The sequence below is a fragment of the Propithecus coquereli genome, unplaced genomic scaffold (genome assembly GCF_000956105.1).
Source record: "Propithecus coquereli isolate 6110/MARCELLA unplaced genomic scaffold, Pcoq_1.0 Scaffold59, whole genome shotgun sequence".
Taxonomy (NCBI): Eukaryota; Metazoa; Chordata; class Mammalia; order Primates; family Indriidae; genus Propithecus; species Propithecus coquereli.
Window position 1 is genome coordinate 1,852,892 of NW_012151840.1, and position 23,322 is coordinate 1,876,213.

Sequence of the window (23,322 nt, forward strand, 5' to 3'; positions counted from 1 at the left end):
AAAATGAGCCGGGCGTGGTGTCACATGCCTGTAGTCCCACCTACTTGGGAGGCTGAGACAGGAGGATCGCTTGAGCCCAAGAGTTTGAGGTTGTGGTGAGCTACAGTGATGCCACTGCACTCTAGTCCAGGCAACACAGCGAAACTGTCTCAAAAAAAAAAAAAAAATTTCACTAGTTTTCCCACTAATATCTGTTTTGTTTTTTGTGATCCAGTCCAGGGTCTCACATTATATTTCATTGTTATGTATCCTTAGTCTTCTCCAATCTTGGACAGTTCTTGGTTTTTCCCTGTCTTTCATGGCTTTGACTCTTGTGAAGAGTACTGGTCGGTTATTTTGTAGTTCCCTCAATTTGGGTTTGTCTGGTACCATCTCTTGATTAGAATGAGATTGATACATTTTAAAGCACCACTTTGATGACGTCACTTCGTTCATCGAAGAGCCTTCAGTGGCTCCCCATATCTTAAAGGATAAAGTCCTTATCCTTAACCTCATCTTTTAGACCATATTAAGGAATTTGGACTTCATCTAGAAGACAGGGAAATAGTCAAAGGACTTTTAGGCAGGGCTATGATGAATATCAGAAGGTTTTTGAAAGATTGCCTTCATTGTGGGAGGAGAAAAGGGACTGAATTAGAGGCAGAGACCAGTAAGGAGGTTGTTACGATAGTCAAGGAGAGACGTTGCTTTCACAGTGGAGGTGGAGGGAGGTGGAAGGATTCGCATGCTGTATAAAAGGCACAATTGACAGGACTGGGAAGCTGATAACTTCTGGGGCTGAGGGAGAGGAAGGACTCAAAGCCAAGCCTGAGCTTTCTGATTTGGGCAGATGGTGGTTTATTTACCAAGCTAGGGAACACCAGAGGAGGAGAAGCAGGTTCTGAGGAGCAGATGGGGCTGCTGAGGAGGCAGTGGGATGTGTGGGTCTGGAACTCAGGGTGGCCAGGCCTGGCTGAATCTGCAGATCTGGAAGATGCTGGCAAGTGGATGGGGATAGAAGGTGAGGAGGGTGTGTGGATGGTATCTCCTGGGAGGGGAGACCAGGTGAGGAAGAGCAGAGGAGCGGAGATTGACCCCTGAGGCACAGCCGGGTGGTGTCCTGCAGGGAACAATGCATGGCTGTCTGCTCCCTCTCCCGCAGTGCCTGGAATGGCGCAGCCTGCAGTGGGCTGGTAGTGGAAGTTGTTCAGAGTGCAACAGAGGAATATTTTTTCTTCTGTCCCTCTCTTCCCCTTATTTAGCAGGAGTGATAGAGAGGTCCTTTACATGAGGCCACACATGTTTCAGACCCAGGAATTCTCTTTGTCCTTTTGATCGCTGGAGAAGGGAATATACTCCCAACTCCCCACAACTTGTTTTTTCTTTCGTAGGCACAGGAAGAAGCTCGTCGGAACAGGCTCATGAGAGACATGGCTCAGCTGCGACTTCAGGTAGGAAATCAGGGCCCACGTGCTCTTTCTGCTCTTGGTCTAGCTCAGGGGTGGGGAACGTGCAGCCTTGGGGCCACATGTGGCCTTCTGGATCCTTGAGTTTGGCCTTTTGATTGAATCCACATTTTACAAAACAAATCCTTTTAATAAGCTAGACTCTAGCTTTTGCTCAAACCCCACTGGCAGATCTTCCCTGCTTTAGCTGCAGTCCCCCTGCTCTGTGCTGCTGCACCCCTCGCTTCTCCCCGATCCCCCTCCCTGTTCGCTCATTCATTTGCCCCCTTTCTGCCTTTGCTTCTCTTTCCCCTCACTTTTCTCTTTCCCTTAACCCTGATTTTGGTCTACTTTTCCTCCAAGGCCACTGGTAGAAAGGGTCCCTTGTCCCCGTTAGCAACAGGAGGAGCCTCATAAGAGCCACCATGAGCACCACTCTTCCCCCTGCCCAGGCTGCAGGGGCCCCACACAGCTCCGCCCTCTTTGCCTTCTCTCACCAGCTGGAGGTCTCTCAGCTGGAGGGCAGCCTGCAGCAGCCCAAGGCTCAGTCAGCTATGTCTCCCTACCTCGTCCCCGACACCCAGGCCCTCTGCCACCACCTCCCTGTCATCCGCCAGCTGGCCACCAGTGGCCGCTTCATTGTCATCATCCCAAGGACAGGTAAGCATATTGGGGAGGTAGCGGGACAGATAGAGTGTGGCTAAAAGAGACTCTGGGCTTGGGATTGAGAGACCCTTATTTGGGGTCCAGTTTATACACAGAAACCTTGGTCAAGATCTATCACCTCTCTGAACCTGTCCCTTTATCTGTGAAATGAGCATAACAATCCCTGATATGCCTCACAAGACAGTTGGGAGATACAGATGAGGAAATATGTGAGAGCGTTGGTAAGTAAATTGCCAAGTATATTGCTAGCAGAAGGTCACATTTTCAGAGAACTTTGGGAGCCGTGTTTGGAGCCATGGGCCCTTCTCTTCCTGTGGTGTGTTCTGGGGTGAGCTCAGATACTTCCTGCGGAGCCCCATCTCAGCAGTCTGAACTCATCTGTTTTGTCCTTTCCTGCCCACGCCTTGCCCACCAGTGATTGATGGCCTGGATTTACTGAAGAAGGAACACCCAGGGGCCCGGGATGGGATCCGGTACCTGGAGGCAGAGTTTAAAAAAGGAAACAGGTAAGTGCAGGCCTGGCCAGACCTGTGCTGAGGTCTTCTGGACGACACATGCGTATGAGCTCCTTGCTCCCTATAGGCGAGACACACCCCTCAGCCCCCACTCCCAGTTTGCTCGCTGCCTGGGGAGGGATACTAAACAGATAATTGGAAGTCAAGGTCCTACGTGCTGAAATAGAGCATGCCCAGAGGAGCCAGGAGCCCTGTGGGGAGCATTGAGCTGCTGTCCTTTTGCCTCTGGGGCAAACCTGTGGTCAGCACCCACTGAGGAGAAAGGAGCAGACCCCCCTCTCCCCAGCTTGATGCCGTGGGCTCCTTTGCAGGAGGAGCGCTCCTGCTTTATGGTCGGGCCAGGCGATCAGTTTTCCCAGGGCAGGAGCGCCTTCATCAGGGCTACCCAGGGGCTTCCCACCTCCCCACTGAGCTGAGGCAGTGGTAAGACTGAAACCAACCAGGGATGAGCAGATGGCACCATGGACAGGTGCTCAATACAGATGTGCCCTTCTAGCCTTTGGCGCAGAGGGTGTAGGGGATAGGGAGAGAGCTTCCCCTCTCCCTGCTGGCCGGCCCTCGCTCCCCTCTGCATGTGCCCTGACTGGCCAGGAAGCTGCACAAAGCCTGCTTGTTTGGACTTTGCCTCCAGAAGTCTCAACTTGAAAAGCATCTGCTGCTTCTCCCCTCCCAGCTCCTCCCCTGGGAGGAACCAAAGAATCGATGTTATCAGGAGGAAAAGCGAGCTGGGCCCGGTGGCCAGGAAGCAACTTTGAAATGGCTCCAAACAGAGACCTGATGGGAGAGACATGTTCCCCACCCCCTTCTGCAAAACTGGGCTCCCAGAGCCACAATGGCTTGCTTTGTGTAAGATGCCCTCCTTATCCTCTGTCCCCACCTCCACTCTCAACGTCTCTTTTGCAGGTACATTCGCTGCCAGAAAGAGGTGGGAAAGAGCTTTGAGCGGCATAAGCTGAAGAGGCAGGATGCAGACGCCTGGTAAAACTTCAGCCCTCACCCCCAGCACCTCAGCCAGGCCGCCTGCCTCGCTCCTCCGTGGGCACTCCCAAGGAGAGTGGCACAGGGCCAGAGAATCCCGAAGCTTCACGCTTAGCCCGCCAGGGCCCTCCTGCAGGCCTCAACTTGGAGCGAGTATGAAGTTGCTCCAGCCCCTGTGCGCTTCCTTCGACATGTGGGGTCAGCTCCTTTGGCCCTGAGATGCGTGGGCTTGGTGCTCTCGCTGAGCGCTCCTTGCCTGCTGCCCACAGCACATCCTCCCGAGCCAGCGCCAGGGGCCCGCTGCTGCTGGCTGGCTGGCTTCTCTTGTCCTCTCTAGAGAGAGCCCTCCCAGCCCCCTGCTTTCCCTGTCCCCTGGAGATCGTGGGATTTAAGCGGTGCTAATGCTGGGTCTTGGCCCATCTCACCACCCACCCTCGCCCCACCAGGACTCTCTATAAGATCCTAGACAGCTGCAAACAGCTGACTCTGGCCCAGGGGGCAGGTGAGGAGGATCCAAGCGGCATGGTGACCATCATCACAGGCCTTCCACTGGACAACCCCAGCGTGCTTTCAGGCCCCATGCAGGTGGGTCACGGGTGAGGTGGGGGGATGGTATGGAATAGGGAAGAGGGACCAGAGTAGACGCCATTCTCACACCCTCCATATAGCTGCCCTTTCCTCTTCCTCACTCCTTCCCAGCCCCTCGGTGACTTGTCCCTCAGGTCTGGAGGTCAGGCCCTCCCCATCTTTCCTTCCCCCCGTTTCACAGGCAGCCCTGCAGGCCGCTGCCCATGCCAGTGTGGACATCAAGAATGTTCTGGACTTCTACAAGCAATGGAAGGAGATTGGTTGAGACTGTCCCCCAGGCCCTGCAGTGGGGCTGACTCCAGATCTCTCCTGCCCTCCCTGGCAGCCAGGACCACCACCTGTAGTCACCCCACCACACGCAGACTCACGCACGCACACAGGAAGGAAGCCTAGCTGCGCAGAGGCTGCAGGGAGGGCCCAGGAGCCAGCTGGGAGGGTGGGGTCCCCCTGTTGCCAAGATGACATTAGGAAAGCGAGGAAAGTGCTTGGAGCAGGAAAGTTCTGTGGGCCCCTAGCCAGCCTTCCTGCCTCAACTTCCCTGCTATCGCCAGGGGCAGGTGGCAGGCATGGGTGTCTACATTTCATTGGAGTGGTTCCGGGACCTTCGAGCAGAAGGAACAGCGGAAGGGGCCCTTCTTCCTCACCCAAGATGCAGGGCGGTTGGGGCCAGGAGTTTGGACCCTCCGGGCCCTGGGGGAAGAGCTGGGTACTACCAGGTATCTGGCTGGTTCTCTGCAGATCTTTCCCCCACTCAAGGACCACCCCTCCTCCTCTCATCGCCCTTTGCGGGGGCTGGGCAGCTCTGGAGCCAGCCATGGGGGCTCTTACAGGAGCGAGGCCTGGAGTGGCCTGCACTGAGCAGCAGGGTCAGGGTTTGTATACCCCTTCTCCTGCCACAGGGGCTGCACACCCATCGCCCCACTTGTGCTTTCCGTCTCCCTCTGTCTGGCTTCCAGGGCAGGGAGCAGGCCCGACCTAGGGCTGCAGGCAGTCCGGCCTGTATGCCAGTGCGGGTTCCTGTGCCCACCAGCCCCACGGGCGCTGTGCTTTGTGCTCTTGGCTGCTGTGCTGGGACAGAGTGGGATGCCGGTAAGAGAAGAAAGGGGGGTGCAGTCTGGTGCCACCCCCCCTTACTATCTAGGAAGGGCTGAACACAAGAGGATGCCATTCAGTGGCAACAGAAAGGAGAGGTCCCTTGAAGCTGCTCAGGCAGGGCCCTCTGTCCTGATGGACTTCCCTCCTGCCCTCCCTAGGGCTAAAGACCTGGAGGGGCTGCATGTGGGGCTGGCTTTTGGAGTGTCGAGGTGAATACGCGGAGCAGAGATCATGAATAGCTCAGGGCAGTGAATGGCACGCCAAGAGCGGGGCTGTGTGTGGGAGGATTGCCTCGGCCCCTCTCCTTCAGGCTGGAAGTGTAGCATAGGCTGGGGCAGGGGGTGGACGATCTCAGCTCTGCTGCCCCCCATCCCACCCCAGTGCTAGCCTGTCTTCCCAAGTTGTGCTTAGAGGAGAACTGGCTTCCTGCTTCCATCCTCTAAGACAGCAAGTCTGAGAAAACCTGGGGGGAGTGGCAGTTCCCCCAGTTCCTGGCAGAGACTGAGACTAAAGCATCACTTTAATAAAGACCCTCCCCAAGCCCACTCCCCGTCTCCCGGTGCCTGTCTGTACAGAAGTTTTATTGGGAGAAGAGGGGATGTTGAAGATGCCATGCTGCAATCAATGCCTTTTGGAAAGGCTTTGAAGTGGATGGAACAGAACAAGAAGCAGGCGATTGGAGCGAAAGCCTTGGAGATGGTTTTGTGATAGACATTGTCAGGTTCATTGACCCTGCGAACTGAGGTGGTACCTCTGCAAATCTGATAGGTGACGATATTTTGCCAGCAACAGTGTTGCCTGGGGTGGGTTGCTGTCTCCAGCTGGATCCTCTTCCTCAAGGAGGTGGGGTGAGCCTTAACCAGCCTCCAAGCCCTCAAATGTGTGTCTTCAAATTATGTCTTTGGTGGGTAATAAGCTTGGCACATCCCTCGTGGTTGAACCAACATTTACCGAAGGCAATTTGCTGTGAACCCTACCCAGCACTAAGTGCTAGGAGGCAGCAAAGCGTGGTAAGGTTCTGAAGTCCAGTAAAAATCTGGGGATTTAGGTTCTTCTGCCCATCCTAATGCAGAGCCGTCCTTGACTCCTGGCAGAACCTGCACCTGGGGTGCGCTGCTCTGGGGTGGGGTTGGACTCCGCAGCGCTGTGGTTATGTCCTGACTTGGGCTTCTGGCCTGTTCTAGCCAGTCAGCATAGGGACGTTGGATCACGCTGGAGAGGCTGGCTGTGTGCAGGAGGCCGAGTGAGCTGCCTGCTAATGGGGCAGGGCCACCCCGTGCAGCTCTCTGGAGGCTGGACAAGGCTGGGATTGTTCCCTGGCTCCCTTTGTCTCCCCACTCCCTGCCCAGGCCTGGCCTGCCTGCCTGGCCGCTCTCCTCTCCCTCCATCAGCCCAGCTGGCAGGAGCCTGGGCCTCCGCCCCGTGGAGCCCCAGCCTGCTGACCCGCCAGCTTAGGAGCACCTGTCAAGCTCTGGGTAAGGAAGCTCGCCTTCTGGGGCTCTGACACTCCTCTTCTGGGGAAACAGAGGTACAGCACCTGCTCCAGCCCCCGTTTCCACTGCAGCTGCACACACCCCACTCTACTCTAATCTCCAAATCCTACTGCTAAAGCGAGGGACCCTGGAAGGAGACAGACCCCAGCACCTTCCTCTCACCCCTCACCCTGATAGATGGGCAGCACTCTTGGGGCAGGCAAGACCTCCATCCCATTCCTGGGAAGGGGCAAGAGATACCCTGGGAGGCCCTCATCCATCTTTAAGTTCTGGGATGCAGGGACTAGGGACCAAGTTTGCCTTGTGCCCAGCAGGGTTCCCAGCACCCAGCTCAGGAGCAGAGGGCCCCAAACCCTTGAATGACAGAGGTGCAGAGCGTGTGCAGCAAAAACAGGCACACAGATGGACAGTCGAAGCTGGCGGCAGGAAGAGGGGTGGAGCTAGGCTGTAGAGTTGCTGGGAAGTTTGGGCTGGGAGGTGGGGGAGTGTCCCATTTCCTTCCTCTTGGGGCGGCTCCGCCTACCTAGCTGGCCCAGCCCCTCCACTTGTGCCAAGGAATGTGCCGGGAGAGGCGCTGGAGAGGCGGGCGGGGCAGCAGAGCCGGCACCGGAGGCAGCGTGCAGGTCTGGGGGCTGAGGGGCACGGGGCTCAGGAGGAACCCCCGAATGCTACCAGGGGGCGCAAGCGTAGTCCTCAGAGAAGAGCCAGGCATCCCCCTAATTCCTTGGGCCACCTGACGGCATCCTGCTTCTCCAGGAACTCTGGAGAGCCAGGAGTTTTCGGGGCTCAGCTCCGGCACTGAGAGCCAAAGCGCTTTCTGGTGGGGTGGGGTGCTCAGGCTCCTGCTGGCCACTGGCAGTCGGGGTTCTCCCTGAGACAAAAATCAGGCTGGGGAGCTGAGATTACTAACTGAGGCAGGCTGCTGACTGGGTAGGACCATCCACTCCCTGCCGGGCCGACGCTGGCAAGCCCCTGTCAATGGGGGGGTGCTGAACGCCCCTAGGCTAAGACGGGGAGGGGCTGGGGTTATGCGATGTGACTGGGGAAGCTGGGCCACCCTGCCCTGGCTTGAAGGAAGCCACTCTGGCCAGCTACCTCCCACACGTGTGCGTGCGCCCGTGCACATGCCCCCACCCTGGGGCTCGGTGACCAGGTCCAGCCTGAACCTGGGTGAAAAGGGGCCTGTGGCTGGGGACAGATACCTGATCCCCCCACCCACCTCTGTTTCCAGGTCAACGTGGAGGTGCCAGGTCACCATGCTCAGTCTCAAGCTGCCTCAGCTCCTTCGAGTGCACCAGGTCCCCAGGGTGAGGCGCTCCATCCACCAACCCTGACTCTCCAAAGGACTGGGCAGAGGTTGTCTGTTAGCTGTTGGGGAAGTGCCTCCCCGAGGTTCTTAGCTTCTTAGCCCTCGCGTTCCAGTGAGACTCTTCCTCTGTTCTCTAAGGAACAAGCGTTTGACCCCCTCCTACAGCCCAGAAGGTCCTTCCATCCAGACTCTCCCTCCCCAATCCTATCTTGTCCCTTTACTCTGGCTCTTCTGTTTCTTAGCTGCTCTGTGGGTACTGGAACCTGTGGTAAGATGGGGGTCCGCATTTAGTTTGGCTTTGGGGCCACTGTGATCTCCAGCCCCTCCTCAACCTGGCTTCCAGAGATCTCTCATGGAAGGAAAGGCCCTGGCACAATGACTGCCCTACTCTCTCTCCTTCCCACCACTACCCCAGGTGTTCTGGGAAGATGGCATCATGTCTGGCTACCGCCGCCCCACCAGCTCGGCCTTGGACTGTGTCCTCAGCTCTTTCCAGATGACCAACGAGACGGTCAACATCTGGACTCACTTCCTGCCCACCTGGTGAGGGGAGGCTCTGCCCCAGCCCACACCTTGAGCTCAGAGGGGGTACCCAGGTGGGCAGGGACCGTCCAGGCCCACGGGCTGCAGTGGCAGTCGCGGGGGTCCGCGGCGGCCTGAGCACATGCCCGCTGCAGGTACTTCCTGTGGCGCCTCCTAGTGCTGGCCGGGGGCCCGGGCTTCCGCGCGGAGCCGTACCACTGGCCGCTGCTCGTCTTCCTGCTGCCCGCCTGCCTCTACCCCTTCGCGTCGTGCTGCGCGCACACCTTCAGCTCCATGTCGCCCCGCGCGCGTCACATCTGCTACTTCCTGGACTACGGTGCACTCAGCCTATACAGTCTGGGTGAGCTGAAGGGTGGCGGGCCAGGCGCTCCGCACTGAGGTGACGATGGAGGGAGGGGACGCATGAGGGAGGGGCGCGCTCCTGGCCTCAGACCACGCCCCAACCTCCCCACAGGCTGCGCCTTCCCCTATGCCGCCTACTCCATGCCGGCCTCCTGGCTGCACGGCCGCTTGCACCAGCTCTTTGTGCCTGCCGCCGCACTCAATTCCTTCCTGTGCACCGGCCTCTCCTGCTACTCCCGGTGGGTTCTCAGGCACCTTCAGTGGGGACCGGGAAGGTGGAGGCACAGAAAAGGACACACCTCACTGCTCTCGAATAATGTTAGTAACAACAGGACCACTTACTGAGGACTTGCTCTGTCAGACCCTGTGTGCTAGCGTCATGCCCATGCTGGTCTCCTTCAATTCTCACAGCCACCTGACAGGCAGGTGTCTTTATCGCCACATACAGCAGTGCTCATTTACAGAGGGGGCCGTGTGCCTAAGGGCTTTCTTAGGTTAAGCTGCATTGACATTCCGTCTTGGCCTTGCCCTTGCCCTTCTCGGACCCCTATCCAGAGCATAGGGATGGTGACCAGCCTTTCCCTCCTACTTCCCAGGTTCCCCGAGCTCGAAAGCCCTGGGCTCAGTAAGGTCCTCCGCACAGCAGCCTTCGCCTATCCCTTCCTGTTCGACAACCTCCCACTCTTCTATCGGGTAAGGGTGCCTGGGGTGCCTGCCCCCCAGTCCCTGACCTGAGCCCTGTGCCTTCTCTTCAGGCCCAGCACCCGGCCTGTGCCCACCCCCTCCGCATCCTCACCACATCCCAGACACATCCCACGTTTCCACTCCTGAGCCCTCCCCACCAGCCCCACTTTTCCTTTGCCAGCTCGGGCTGTGCTGGGGCCGGGGCCACAGCTGTGGCCAGGAGATGCTGAGCACCAGCCACGGCTACCACCTCTTCTGCGCGCTGCTCACTGGCTTCCTCTTCGCCTCCCACCTGCCCGAGCGCCTGGCACCAGGACGCTTTGACTACATTGGTGAGAGCACACATGACCTGGCCCAGGAAGAGGCGGGAGAGACAGCTTCCCAGAGCACAGGGTGAACTGAGTAAACGGGGTATCGCAGCCCGAGGATGGAAGCAAACGATAGGAAGCACTTCCCTGTCTTCCTGCAACTAGAGAGCACGGCTGGGAGGGTCCTCAGGGTCCAGGCCCATCCTCCACCCACCCGTCTCAGATGAACAGCAAAACTGGCAGCATGTATGCTGGGGGCTTTATGGGTATCAGCTCATTCACTCCTTCCAGCCACTCTGGAGTCAGGGTTTCTTGCTCTCAATTTATAGGGGAATAGCAGGCCCAGAGGATGGGGTGACTTGTCCTGGGAACAGGTATGTGCCCTGACCTGCCCATTCTCCCCACAGGCCACAGTCACCAGCTATTCCACATCTGTGCAGTGCTGGGCACCCACTTCCAGCTGGAAGCGGTGCTGGCTGATATGAGATCTCGCCAAGCCTGGCTGGCCACACAGGAACCCCCCCTGGACCTGGTGGGCACAGTGGCCACACTGGGCTTGGCAGTGGCTGGAAACCTACTCATCATTGCCGCTTTCACAGCCTCCCTGCTTCGGGCCCCCGGTACATGCCCGTTGCTGCAGGATGGCCAACTAGAGGGGGGTACCCAAGCCAAACAGCAGTGAGGCCCCATTCCTAACCCTGCCCTGGAGGAAGGCAGAGGCCAGGCCCCAGTGCTGGGAGGAGCCCAGACCTGGGCCTGTAAGGTGGAGACACATCTCAGCCTGGAACCAAGAGTGGCTGAGGCGAGAGAGCAGAGGAGAGAGGGCAGCGGAGAAGGGGGGTGTTCAGGGGGCTGGGGGGAGACTAGCAGAGAGGGAGAGGGACCGTGAGGGGCTCTTGATGGGAGTGGGGCAAGTGCTGAGGGTCTGAGAGGGGGGGTGTGTGTGTCCGGGCTGGAGCTGTACCCATGGCCTGTTGGAGTTTGGGGTGGGGAGATGGGGGCCCTTTCATCTGGCCCCGTTTCTGGTGCTCCTGGAAGTCTCTGCTCAGCCCAGGGAAGAACTAACATGACTAACCCAGGCCTACCTCGCATGCTTGTTAACCAGGCTGGGAGGCTACGCACTTGGCCCCCACCCCCAAACCAGGTAGCGCCCAGTTTGCCAGCAGTTATTTATCTGTAGAGATGAGTCTGTCTGTCTTTGTCATTAACTGTGTACTTGAGGTGTCCAGGCTTTTGGGGACTGGGTCCATCTGGGTGTGTCACTGGCGGCAGACCAGATTGAGGTGGGGGCAGGGGAGTGCTAGGCTGGCTGCGGGGAACCATAGTTAGACTTTAGGAAGCCATCCTCAATGCTTTCTGGAACAAGGCAGGTACAAATAAATAAATAAATAAACAGACTCTGGGAAGCACTTTCTGGGACTGCAAAAGGTAAAACCTCTCCACCTCCATCCTCCTAACACCTCCCTCCCACACTCCATAGACTGGACAGACTCATAGGCCCAATTCCTCTTCTGGAGTTTATTCTGGAGCAGCTGGGATGATGGGGACCCCACCCTCATAGGGCAGGGAGGTCAGGGTGAGGGCAAGGGAAGGGATGTGCGAGGAGCCAGAGCTGGGCTTGCCAGCTGGGCCAGGAGGACGGATGCCCTAGGCCGTGCCGTAAAAGCGCCGATAGGCCTCCTGGAAGCCGATGTGGTCAGCCAGCTCGTCACAGTCCGGGTTGAGCTCACACACCTCCCTCTTGGGCTCCAGGGGATCCAGGTATGGGTAGGGGGCTGGGGCTCTGAGATACCCAACAAAACAGCATCAGCCCCTGTGCAAAATGCCCACCCCCTCCTCCCACTGCACATAAGAGGCTCCAGAGTCCCTGCCAGAGAGGACTGCCCGTACCCCGCCAGCAGCCCACAGAGGCCACCCACTGCTGTAACTCCTCCCCAGCCCGTCCTGCCGCTGCAGGGCCCTGACCCAGCACCTCCCTTCCTCTTACCCCAGCCAGTGATACAGGTAGCGCTTGGGTCTCTTTATCACCTCACTGCCCTCCTGCTTGGACATGAAGGCTGCGGAGCAGAGGGGCAGGGATCAGGTGGGGAACACGCCTGCCTTCCTGACAGCCAGACAAGAGGTGGCAGGAGTAGGGAATTGGGACTGAGGGCACCAGGGTGAGGGGGTGGTACTGGGAGCCCCCTACCAGGCCCATCCTCATACCTGCACCTCTGTCAGACTCTGCACTGCTGGGCTTCGCATCTGCAAAGGAAAAGGAGCCCGGTTCACCTCTGCTCATCCCTAGGGCCCTCATCCTCCTTCCCCTGCCTCTCTGGCAGCTTGCTCTTCCCTCCTCTCCTTCTACAAGGACAGAGCTGGGGGCAAAGAGATTGAGCGTCCAGGAGGGTGGTTAGACTGCAGAAGGGACTGCCAGGAGTGGAAGGAGTGAGAGAGGTAGGGCCATGGCACATTCCCCTCACAGCGCCCGGTGAAGTGCATCCTGGGCGGAGGTGGGGGCACTCACCTGCCAGTCCAGCGAGGCACAGTGCGGCCAGGGCCAGCAGAGCGAGGAGTGTGAGGGCCCTCATGGTGCGTCTGTCAGTGGCTGCGTGAGGGCTGCTGTCCAGGACTCAGCTGGTCTGCCCCTTCCAGCCTCCAGCACTGTTTATACCCTCCAGGCTGTGCCCTGGAGGTGGGGGCAGGGGCACCTGACCATGTTGTAGGCGGGTCACAGGAATCTGCCAGGGCTATTTGGGGGTCATCCGCCCCAGCTCTGTAGGCCAAACCCCAAAGGATGTTGTGGTCGGGCCTGTGGCTGCCTGGGCAGGGTCCCCGGGAGTGATGGAGGATGGGCCACTAGCAGAGACTTCCAGGCTCTCGACATTGCCCCTTGCCCATTCCCCAGGGTCTCTAACCCCTACTCACTCTTTCTTGGAGACCCCCGGCCCGGCTAAGCACTGGCTGGGCTCTAGGGGGAGCCTAAAGAGAAGGGGGGCTCAGAGTCTAAAATAGATTTGAGCAGAACTTGGTTCCAGCTCTCTCACAGCCTGTGATTTCTACTGCAGCCCCATGGGCAGGAGCCAAACCCCAGAGAGGGAGTGCCCGGCAATGCCCTCATTCACCCAGCGAGACAGGAAAGGCAGCCAGTGCGGGGGCAGCCCGACTGCTCAGGCCCCGTGCATCAAGACGGAGAAAGGGTCAGGGCAGTACGGGGCCAAGAGCCAAAAGCCAATTTAGGTGGGGGCAGGTGTGAGATAAGGAAGGCCTCGATCTCCGGAGCAGGCCACATGGCTATGACTGCCAGGTACGCAGGGCACAGGACAGGGAGGTGGGGCACTGGGGTGGGGACTCCCTCCCTGTGCCCCTAGCAGGTAGGGAGACAAGGCCTGTGAGGAACAGGGAGATGGAGTGCACCTCTAGGCTCCTGACCCTCAGGTTCTCCTCCTGTCCTTGCAGCCTCCCCAGTGGTAACAACCTTGGGGAGGGACCTGCCCTCCCGTAGTGCTCCCGTAAGTGATAGGAAGGCCTATCCTTTATGGGACAAAACATCCCAGCCCAAAAACACCCCATCCCACACCTAAAAGCCGCCACTGCCTCAGGTCAGCCTGGAGAGGGAAGGGAGGATGTCCTGGCACCTTCCCCTCTGTGACCTGTGTCCTCACTCACCTACCCACCCAGCAGGGCTCAAGACTGTCTGCCCAACCTGACAAATAAACAAAGCACTCAATGGAGCATGCTGGACAGGAGTGGAGCGTCTGATGCTTGAATTTTGCAGCTCCATGGTGAAGAGGCGGGCAGAGGAACAAAGCCTGAGCTCAATTTGTGGTGAGGGGGTGGCAAGCAGGGGCCACCTGATGTCTTCCTATCTGTCCCCCATGTGCCTCAGACAGACCCAACCAAACCTCTCCCCAAGGGGTTAGGGTGAGGCCCTCACTATGGAAAAAAGTTTTGCCATCCGTACCCAACCTCCTACCTCCTCTGGTCTGGGAAGCACCATCCTGCCTTTGGCTGGCCCTGCCTGGAGAATGGTGAGGCAGCAGAAGCAAGAGGACAAAGTGGCCAGCTATTCTGGAGGGCCCACCTTGCTCTGTGCACCGCCCCCATGCACAAACACCAAAGTGAGGCCCACCATGGACACTTTCTCAGAAACAGCCCAAATGGCAAAGAGAAGTGTGGTTTGGCTGGACAGAGGGATACCCCCTTGGCGCTTGTCCTGGCCACAGGGAACCCAGGGGTTCTGGTTTCTGTACGAAGAGCTCTGCTGCCCTCTGCACATGATGGTCAAACACACCCCCTGCCAACCCATGCAACCTGGAGGCTCTCAGAGAACTACAACCAAGGCCTTGACTGGCGCCAGAACTTGCAAGCCCAACAGCAGGCCTTGGCCCCAGAAAGGCCCAGGCAGAGGAAGCATCCTCACAGATTACAGTGTAGTGGAGGAAGTTTATTTACGGATGTGGGGAGAACGTGGTAAGAGCCCTTGGGCTGGCCAGCAAGGGGACAATCAGTGGAGATTGAAAACAGATTCCCCAAGCTAGGTCCTAGGGAGGGCTCAGGAACCAGCAGGAGGGGGTTGGCAGAGTTGACCTGAACCAGGAGGAAAGAAGCTAGTGCTTGATTCCCAGGTGGGAGCTGGCAAGAATCCTCCAGTTAGAAGAAAACAGGGAGGAATCTGAAGGTGAGGGGTGTGTTTGAGACCAACCCCAAGGGCGCCCCAAAGGCACAGTGGCAGTGGGGCTTGCTCTAGCCTGGTCCTCTGGCAAATTCCATCACTGCTTAAGGACTGGGCACCATTTCAGCTGTTCTCAGAGGACAGGCCCAGGCCCAGCATGCTAGACCATAGGCCCTCGACCTTGCCTGCCCTCTGCTTCTGGGCCCAGCCATCTCCTCACTCAGGCTCTCTCAGCACAGCCACCAGCTCCCTCTGTTCTCTGTGTAGAGCCTGAAATCAATAGGAGAGAACAGACAAATCGGGATATGAGAAAACCCAAATGCTTTCCCTCCGCTGTCCTTGACTCCAGGCCTGCGTTTCCTCCAGGACAATATGGATGGGGTCTGTGGCTCGTGTCACTGGCCCAGCCGGGCTTGTTAGGACGAAGGCCCATTAGCAAGTCCCCACGACTCAGCAGATTATTTATGGCAAGCTGGGTTGTGACCGCCTGGGCTAGGCCTCCCCTAACCTGAGCACATCTTCAATAAGGGCCTCCAAAGTGGCCCTCTAATCCTCTGACCTCATCAGAGCTTTCTAGCAGAGAAACTTTCTTGAATTAAGTGAACTTTCAGTTAGGCTACTGACATGGAAATTGTGGTAAAAAATAGCTCTTTGAAGCTGCCACACAGGGCTCAGCACTGAACACTCTATCCAGTAGACCCACTTCAAACAATGTGAGGATCTGTAGCTGGAATGGATGAGGTGTGGCTGTAAGAGCAGGCGGCTTTATTCCCCCTCTTAAAATAGAAGCGCCGAGTGTCAGAAGTGGTGGGGCCCTGACAACCATTATCTGACCAGTTTGGAAGCCAGCAACGGGAGCGACCGGGGCCCGGTGATCGAGTGGCGGTGGTGGAGCAGAACAGCACTTGCCTGAGGACTCGGCAGGGCGGTCCCCAGAGTGCCCAACTCAGCTACGGAGCTGCCCCGAGACAGCCCCAGACCGAGGGCCTTGGTCACTCCCAGCCTCATGCCTGTTGTCCAGTCCCCTAGGACTAGTCTGTGACATGGGGAGACTGGAGGGGGTGGGGACAAGAAGGAGCAGAGCAGGCTGCCAACCTTCCACCTGCTGCCACCTCCCCAAGGCTTGGGACCCTTGCTGAGCCAGGCAGGGCCTTTGGACTACAGCTAACTGGTCATGGGAAGAGAAGACCAGGGGGATCTGGGAACCACAGATTTGGGGCCCTGTCCCCCTCAGGAATAGGAAGGTCTGCCCCAGGAAGGAGGCTGTCAAATAGCTATAAGTAGGTATAAGCTGGACATCTAAATGCTGGATGGAGAGAATCCAACAGGGATGCTACCACTCAAGGTCTACTGGAAACGTTCTCTTGGAGCCACACCTCAAGCCAATAAGAAAATCCTTCTCATCTCTCTGCAGCCACACCTGCTCCCCCGTCATCCAGCTCGATCGCCTTCTTCACACACCTTGGCCCCAAGTGACTTTGGGCCACTTTCAAAAATTAAGTTCACCCTCATAGGACACATATTTCTTGCATGGAAGATATGTTTTACACGTGGTGAAGGCTCTAGAAGTCATTCTAACGTATACATTTTAAATATATTGGGCAATGGTCACATGAAGTAGTAGAACGACCACTGGATATTAACTCCAACTCTGATATGGAGAGCTGTTATCCCGGGCAAGTCAGCTGCCCTCTCTGTGCCTGTGTCCTCACCTGCTGCAGCAGGGCAATGCATGCCTCCAGCTAGACTTCAGCCAAGAGCAGGTGTGCCCCAGGGAGAGGAGAGGATGTGGGGAGCCTGTCTGCTGAGGTCAGCAAAGAGACGACTGCACATGTCCAAGGAGAGGTAATGAGACTGTCCTATAGCAGCAGACTCTCCTACTCCCTACAGGGATCCCTTATGTTGGAATGGAGGAAGCCATCAATCTGGGGATCTCAGAGGTCCTATTAGGGAAGGAAGAGAAAGCAGGTAGGGCCAGCACATTTACCTGCCAGGCCTGCTGCCGCGCCTGGACCTGTAGCTGCAGCTCCTCCACCTGCCTGCGCCCAGCCACGACGGCATCTGCCAGCTGCCGGTTCTCGGCCTCCTGCTTCTGCACACGGCGCTGTAGGGTATCCCGTTGCTGCAAGAAGTAGGGTGCCATGGCGCTGTGCAGGTCTTTCTCTGGGATCCCACTGGGGCGCCTAGAGAGCCACATGGAACACGAGGGATGAGGGAGGGGGAGGATTTCGGGGGGAGGGTTCTACTTCCAAGCCAAATCAGTGGCATTCCCACCTCCAGTCCCAAGTTGGGCTGGCTTCCAAGGCCTCTCCTGCAGTCCATCTCACCTCCCAAGACCTGCTCTTGATGGGAATGCTCACCTCCTATCCCTCAGCTTCCATGCCTAGGGGTACACCTCTCCCCTTCTCACTTCAGCTCCTATCTTAGCCTTCCCAACCATACCCCACATTCTCTCTTCTCTTCCACATATAGTCTCTCATCTAGAACACTCCAGGGCAAAAGGTGTCTTTTCAGCCCCTGCCTCTGTCATTGTGACCATGTGCCCTGCTTGTGCATCCACTCCATCAGACTGTGAGTTGGAGAGGTTGGGGTGGCTGGGAGGCCCTGGTAAGTGTTGGCTGATGTGGGAAGATAAGGAAAGACAGGTTTAAGGAGGCAAGAATATTGGGGTGGGGCAGGGTGTTAAGAAGCCACTGTAGGTTCTTCTAAAAATTCTTTTTCAGCTGTAAAACTTAATTCTCTTAAGTAGTAAGGTCACAAAGCATAACAAAATTGGAGGTACAAAAAAATATATCTACTCCATCTGGCCTAGGATCCCACTGAGGAATGGAGGGAGGGTTGTAGGTGGCAGGCGCTCAGGCCGCTGTGGTCTTGATGGCCTCTGCTCTCTACTCCTCACCCCAGGCCCCACTTCTCCATCTTGCACTTGACCTATACTGGGCAGCCAGGCTGCCCACTGAAATGTCAGCTCCAAGAGAGCAGGTGTTTTATCTGTCTTGTTCAATGCTAAGTCTCTGGCATCTAAAACAGTATCAAGCATATAGTAGGTGCTCCCTAAATATCTGTTGAATAAATGAATAAAAACCAGTTCCTCGCCAGCCTACTCTACACGATTCCAAACCTAACTATTCTGTCCCTTCCCACACCCCTAGCCTGCCTTTCTCCCACAGGTCCAACAGATCCTCAAATGAGCTCCCCTAGGAGGGCTTCCTCAGTCTTGTCTCAAACCACTCCCCTCCCTGAACCCCTGGACAACACGAGTTGCCCTGTGGCTCCCCTCCCCCAGAGGGAACCCTGTGGGTTTCAACTGTTCTTGGTTACTATTTGGTGTCTGTCCTTTCTACTTGTCCCTTTCAAAGGGTCCTCTCTCAGGGGCCATGAGCCCAGAGTCTCACGGATGTGGGTCAGTCTTAAAGTCTCCTCCAAGAAGCTGAATTGCTGCCTCTTCCCCAGGCACCTTCCATCACTCTTCTCACCTCCCCACCCCTCTGCTCACCAGGCTGGTTCATTGCGGGCTTTGCCTTCTTCCACAATTTTATCCAAGGCATTCAAGACAGCTTCCAGGTTCCCTTCCTCTTTGATTTCAGAGATTTCCTCCTGAAGAGAGAGGAGGAAAAAGCTGTAATGATACTAGACAAACCCATAGTGGAAATACAATAAACTGCTAACAGCACTTGGTAAGATTTTGGCTAATTTCTGTTCTGTGTCTTTGTACTTTCCCAAACATTCCAACTTTTCTATAACATGTGGCTTTTATAATTAAGAAGATAAAATATAAAATGGGAAACATTTAAAGAGCCTGCAGCAAGCCTCTCCCCCCCCCAGCCGTTTCTTTTTTTTTTTTTTTTTGAGACAGAGTCTCACTCTGTTGCCCTGGCTAGAGTGAGTGCCATGGCGTCATCCTAGCTCACAGCAACCTCAAACTCCTGGGCTCAAGCGATCCTTCTGCCTCAGCCTCCTGAGTAGCTGGGACTACAGGCATGCGCCACCATGCCCGGCTAATTTTTTCTATATATTTTTAGTTGTCCAGATAATTTCTTTCTATTTTTAGTAGAGATGGGGTCTCGCTCTTGCTCAGGCTGGTCTCGAACTCCTGAGCTCAAGCGATCCGCCCGCCTCGGCCTCCCAGAGTGCTAGGATTACAGGCGTGAGCCACCGCGCCCGGCCCCCCCTGCCATTTCTGAATGCTGCTATCCCCACTCCTCAAGCCCTCTTTGCTGAAATCACACATTTTGATGCTTAACAGGACCAGCCAGGAGTGTAGCAGCATGGAAGTTTAATTCTATACAGATACCACAGTTACTTAAAGACAAGAATGGAATCATATCCTTTCGTATATTCCCAGTAGTATTCAGTTCCTCTGAATTCAAACAATTTGTTAAATGCCTTCTCTGTGCCAGGTATCTCATCAGGAGCTGGAGGTACAAAGATGAGTGAGACCCCATCCTGCCCTCGCTGAGCTTGCACAGTGGGGCAGACACATATAAACACATAATTACAATACAGGACAATGAGAGCAGGGGGTGTTTAAGATATCCCTAACACTTGGAGGGGAGGCATGACAGATGCTGCAGCCTGCTGGGCACCAAGGAAGTTCTAGGGGCTGAGCAGACAGGGGCAGAGGGCGGTCACAGCCCCCAGGGGACTGACAATCTAGAGATAGAACCAAGTCAACAGTACCTGCTGGGCTTCTTGCCACTCACCCGAATAGATGCTTGCAACTGAGTTATAAACTTGTCATAGATTCGCTGGGTCATCTCAGGCTGCAACTGGTAGAAGCGCTTGTAACAGTCAGTGAATCTCTGGTAGCTGGTGGGAAGGAGAGAGAGCAGAGGTGGGGAGGGTCAGGTGTACAGCCAGTTGCCAGGTTACCTGGGCACCTCTGCTTCTCATCACAGGACTCTTAAGCTTTGTCCACTTCCTGGCCCTGGTTAAAGGCAGTGGATGCAAATCTCTCATCTGCAGCTCGAGTCACTGAGGATGGCTCATCCCCACCAGTGCCCCATCGGCATCCCCACTTCCTCTCAGGAGAGCCCCAAGTGGTGTTCAACTGTTTATCCTTCAAAGATCACTGCCCCTCAATACCCCAGTTTCTAATGAGCTTCCAGGTGAGGCTGATGGTGCTGGTCTGGGAACCACACTCTGAGAATCTCTGGTCATTCCAGTTCCTAGATGAGGGCAGGGCCTGTGGCCTCGGGGAAAGATTGCCTTACTCCCAAAGAGCCACGCAGGAGGTGACTGATGCCCTTTCTGCAGGACATTACTGTATCCAGGTGATGCCTCCAGCTACTGGCAACTGTGGGGGCCCTGGCCTGAGGGTAGGGCTTACACCAACCTGCAGCCACCGACTTTGGAGCCTCTTATTACCTGAGATAATAGATTTCTTGTATTGTTCAAGCCTGATTTAAAAAAAATTTTTTTGAGTCTCACTCTGTCTCCCTGGGTAGAGTGAAATGGCATTGTTGTAGCTCTCTGCAGCCTCAAACTCCGGGGCTCAAGCCATCCTCCTGCCTCAGCCTCCCGAGTAGCTGGGACTACAGGCACATGCCACAACACCCGGCTAATGTTTGTATTTTTAGTAGAGAAGGGGTCTCACTCTTGCTCAGGGTGGTCTCGAACTCCTGGCCTCGAGCAATCCTCCTGCCTCAGCCTCCCAAAGTGCTAGGATTACAGATATGAGCCACCCAGGTGTGTGCCTGGCCCCAAGCCTGATTTTCAGTCAGGTCTCTGGCACTAACAGCTGAGACCGCCTCATTGCTACATCCCTGGTAGCTGAAAGGATCAAAAGGGACCCAGTATATTCACAATGGCTTACTCCTCCTGGATAAAGAAACTCAAACAAGTTACATGAACTCTCTTGGTGGTTTCCTCTCCCTCCCCCTTGTTTTCCTGGGAGTCTCTGTCTACTCTCTCAGGCCCTTCCCCTTCAACAAATATTCACTGAGTGTCTGCTGTATGCCAGTCACCCACCAGGAACTGGGTATTCAGGGGTGAATGAGAGCTTCCAGTGGGGAGAGAGAGATGGCAGCAAATGCAGAAACTCACAGGAATATGGTAATCATCACTTGTGAAAGAAAAGGGCCAGGGTTATGGGGCTGAGACAGTGTATCCTAAGGATCATCTTTAAGTTGGGGGGAGGTGGTGTCAGATGAAGCAATGTTCAAGTGACCTATGGAAAGTGTCTGAGCTCAAGAAGAGTCCTCAAACACACAAAAGCTCACATCTGTGCTCTAATATGGGTCAGGATGCATCTCAGCTGTGGGGATGAGGCTGGTGGGCCACAGGATAAACAGGTCATTAGGTACCAGAGCCCAGTGCAGAGCCCTAGTCAGGGAATCACTGCTGGGTCCTCCCTTTCTCAAGGCTCTTGAGGCCTCCCCCACGATCCCCACCCCCACACGATGTTTTTGGAAACAGGTGCAGACTAACAGCAGTGGTGTGGGGGAGCCAGCTCACAGTGGCAATTGCAAGGGACAACTGTTAAAATTTCAGGAACTCTGTGAGCCAGGTGTTAAACACAGTCATTATTAAAAAATTATATACACTTACAATAAATTATATTAAAAAACAGGTAAACAGCACTTACAGTACTAGGTACTAACTACTCCAAACATACCACTTCCTAATCACTCTACCACATTTTACTCTGCCTGTGTGGTAATTTATATCTGTTGTCTGCCTGGTGGAAATATCATATAAAGATGTGCTGCTGCCCATCTCTTCTCAACTCTGTATTTAGTGGTGCCATGTTGGTAATTTACGAGTATTTACACCTTGGAAATTGGCAAATGCTGAAAACCAGGGCTTTATTTTCAGAGTCGGTGGTAAGCTCCTACCAGCAGCACACCCCTGGGTCAGGGTGACACAGTCTCCCACCTTTTCAATGGTATACATTCCGTATCAGTACACCTTGGAGGCTAAACCTAGGAGGGTAATATTGTACAAAGAACAGATGGTGGGTGTCCTTTCAACCCTCGGCAGAGTCCCGGACATCTTGTTTTGCTGCTGGCCTCACTAGCCACGCAGCCTGTGGCTACCGGGAGGAATGTGGAGGAACACATGGTGCCTGACCAAGCAAGGCTGGAACTGAGACTGGGTAATTGTGGCTTGAAACAGGTTTGGCTTGGACACGGAAGATCCTGTTCCTCCTCCCAACCCCCTCAGCAGGCAGAGGGTCTGAGCTGGGTGCATCTCTCCTCAGCTCAGACAGGCCAACAGGGCCCAGGGCAGGGGTGAAGAAAATTCTGACCACTAGTGCTGCTTGTGAACTCTTCTGGGGTCTCCTTTATGGCTGAGAATACAATGAAAGTGAAGGACCCCAGAAACATGCACATTCATACAAATACACAAGACAGGAATATATGCTGAACAGGACAATGCGGCTTAATCAAGGAGAGAAGGCAGCCAGATTGGGGCTGGTGTCAGTGAGTACAGGAGGAAAGTGAGTACAGGAGGAAAGTGATCCCTTCCTTGAAAGCCAATGCAGACTTGGAAATAGTTTGAATGCGCTTGTGGATTTCCTGAAAAATATATTCAGGGAGGAGCAGGAAAGCAATATATTTTATTTAATAGAAAACATTCAAGACCATCTGTCCCCCAAGTGTCATATCTTATATTCTCATGCAAACTGTAATATCTTTGTGGATAGAATGCCCTCTGCAATGTTGCTGGGACCTCCAGGGTGCCCAGAATAGCATTAGACGCACAGCAGCACATAGGACACCCCACTGGGCGACTGGGGCTGAGGTGAGGCCTGGGCGGCCCGGCCCTAGACCTGCCCTGCTCCCACCCTGGACCCCAGGGCCCTGGGGCCTGAGTTGCTTGGGCAGAGGAGTCCTCCTCCCCCAGGAGCCTCCCCCATATCCTCTCTGGCAATAACCCCCTTCACCCCGTGAAGAAATGGTCTCCTGGCCTTGGCCTTCCAAGGGTACACAAGAGGCCACCCAGCTATGCGCTGTGTAAGGGTACAGCTCTGAAGACGGACTGCCTGCCCTTTTGCCTGGATTCAAATCCTACCTCTACCACTCATTAGCTGAGAGACCTCTGATAACTTCTTTACCTTTGTTAGTCTCAGTTTCCTCCTCTGTCAAATGGGGATAATAACTATCTACACCTCACAAAATTATTGTGAGGATTAAATGAAGTTACATATATGAAGTACTTAGTACACTGCCCAGCACACTGAGATGCTCCATGTTAGCTGCAATTATTCAGTCCTTGTGGTCCCCTCAGAGGTGTAGGACAGTAACTTGGCTCCCCAGAGCAGAAAAGTCTCTTCCCCTATGGAAGGCAAAGGCTAGTAAATGTGGCTTGTGTACAACTGCACATGCAGAAACCAACCCAGCAGCAGGAAAAACCAGCCATTGGCATTTGTCCCCACTACTGAGAAAAGGCTAAATTGTGTTAAAAAGTGGGGGGAAGGGGAACTAAATTTATCATCAATGAATATAACTTTTAAAAACCACATTTAGGTGAGGCACGGTAGCTCATGCCTGTAATCCTAGCACTCTGGGAGCCCAAGGCAGGAGGACCACTTGAGTTCAGGAGTTCAAGACCAGCCTGAGCAAGAGTAAGACCCCATCTCTACTAAAAATAGAAAAGATTAGTCAGACAAGGTGGTGCATGCCTGTAATCCTAGCTTAATACTTGGGAGGCTAAGGCATGAGGATCCCTTGAGCCCAGGAGTTTGAGGTTGCAGTGAGCTATAATGATGCCACTGCACT

At 55.4% G+C, this 23,322-nt stretch overlaps 4 protein-coding genes across 9 annotated transcripts in view; 2 read left to right on the top strand and 2 right to left on the bottom strand.

Moving 5' to 3' along the window:
- The window catches only part of SMG5 (SMG5 nonsense mediated mRNA decay factor), a 29,348-nt gene extending 23,537 nt beyond the window's left edge, over positions 1–5,811 (top strand). Inside the window, exons 17-22 of the mRNA XM_012658598.1 lie at positions 1,371–1,430; positions 1,925–2,084; positions 2,506–2,596; positions 3,509–3,583; positions 4,030–4,168; positions 4,353–5,811. Coding sequence (XP_012514052.1) covers positions 1,371–1,430; positions 1,925–2,084; positions 2,506–2,596; positions 3,509–3,583; positions 4,030–4,168; positions 4,353–4,436 — 609 coding nt within the window. The 3' untranslated portion in view covers positions 4,437–5,811. The remainder of the gene's footprint in view (positions 1–1,370; positions 1,431–1,924; positions 2,085–2,505; positions 2,597–3,508; positions 3,584–4,029; positions 4,169–4,352) is intronic.
- A 745-nt stretch (positions 5,812–6,556) lies between these two features.
- Positions 6,557–11,447, top strand: PAQR6 (progestin and adipoQ receptor family member VI). 5 transcript variants are annotated; one of them, XM_012658599.1, is made up of 8 exons: positions 6,557–6,741; positions 7,991–8,066; positions 8,484–8,611; positions 8,746–8,951; positions 9,066–9,192; positions 9,550–9,646; positions 9,819–9,969; positions 10,353–11,354. In XM_012658599.1, the coding sequence occupies exons 2-8, from the start codon at positions 8,016–8,018 to the stop codon at positions 10,625–10,627; spliced, it is 1,035 nt and encodes a 344-aa protein (XP_012514053.1). In that variant the 5' UTR covers positions 6,557–6,741; positions 7,991–8,015; the 3' UTR covers positions 10,628–11,354. The 5 variants fall into 5 exon arrangements, with proteins under 5 accessions (XP_012514053.1, XP_012514054.1, XP_012514056.1 ...); XM_012658600.1 differs by having other exon boundaries at positions 6,557–6,794; positions 10,353–11,334; XM_012658601.1 differs by lacking the exon at positions 6,557–6,741 and adding an exon at positions 7,353–7,382 and having other exon boundaries at positions 10,353–11,334.
- Position 11,448: 1 nt separating this feature from the next.
- Positions 11,449–12,663, bottom strand: BGLAP (bone gamma-carboxyglutamate (gla) protein). The gene is made up of 4 exons (XM_012658608.1): positions 12,452–12,663; positions 12,151–12,189; positions 11,933–12,002; positions 11,449–11,728 (listed from the first exon to the last, which is right to left on the bottom strand). Exons 1-4 carry the CDS (start codon positions 12,513–12,515, stop codon positions 11,593–11,595), a joined length of 309 nt encoding a protein of 102 aa, XP_012514062.1. The 5' UTR covers positions 12,516–12,663; the 3' UTR covers positions 11,449–11,592.
- Positions 12,664–14,350: 1,687 nt separating this feature from the next.
- PMF1 (polyamine-modulated factor 1) overlaps positions 14,351–23,322 on the bottom strand; it is a 15,563-nt gene continuing 6,591 nt past the window's right edge. Inside the window, exons 2-5 of one of the 2 annotated variants that reach the window (XM_012658605.1) lie at positions 19,303–19,408; positions 18,096–18,196; positions 16,587–16,782; positions 14,351–14,869 (exon numbers count right to left, since the gene is read on the bottom strand). In XM_012658605.1, the coding sequence (XP_012514059.1) occupies positions 14,816–14,869; positions 16,587–16,782; positions 18,096–18,196; positions 19,303–19,408 (457 nt within the window). In that variant the 3' untranslated portion in view covers positions 14,351–14,815. The remainder of the gene's footprint in view (positions 14,870–16,586; positions 16,783–18,095; positions 18,197–19,302; positions 19,409–23,322) is intronic. The other variant, XM_012658606.1, reaches the window with a different exon arrangement.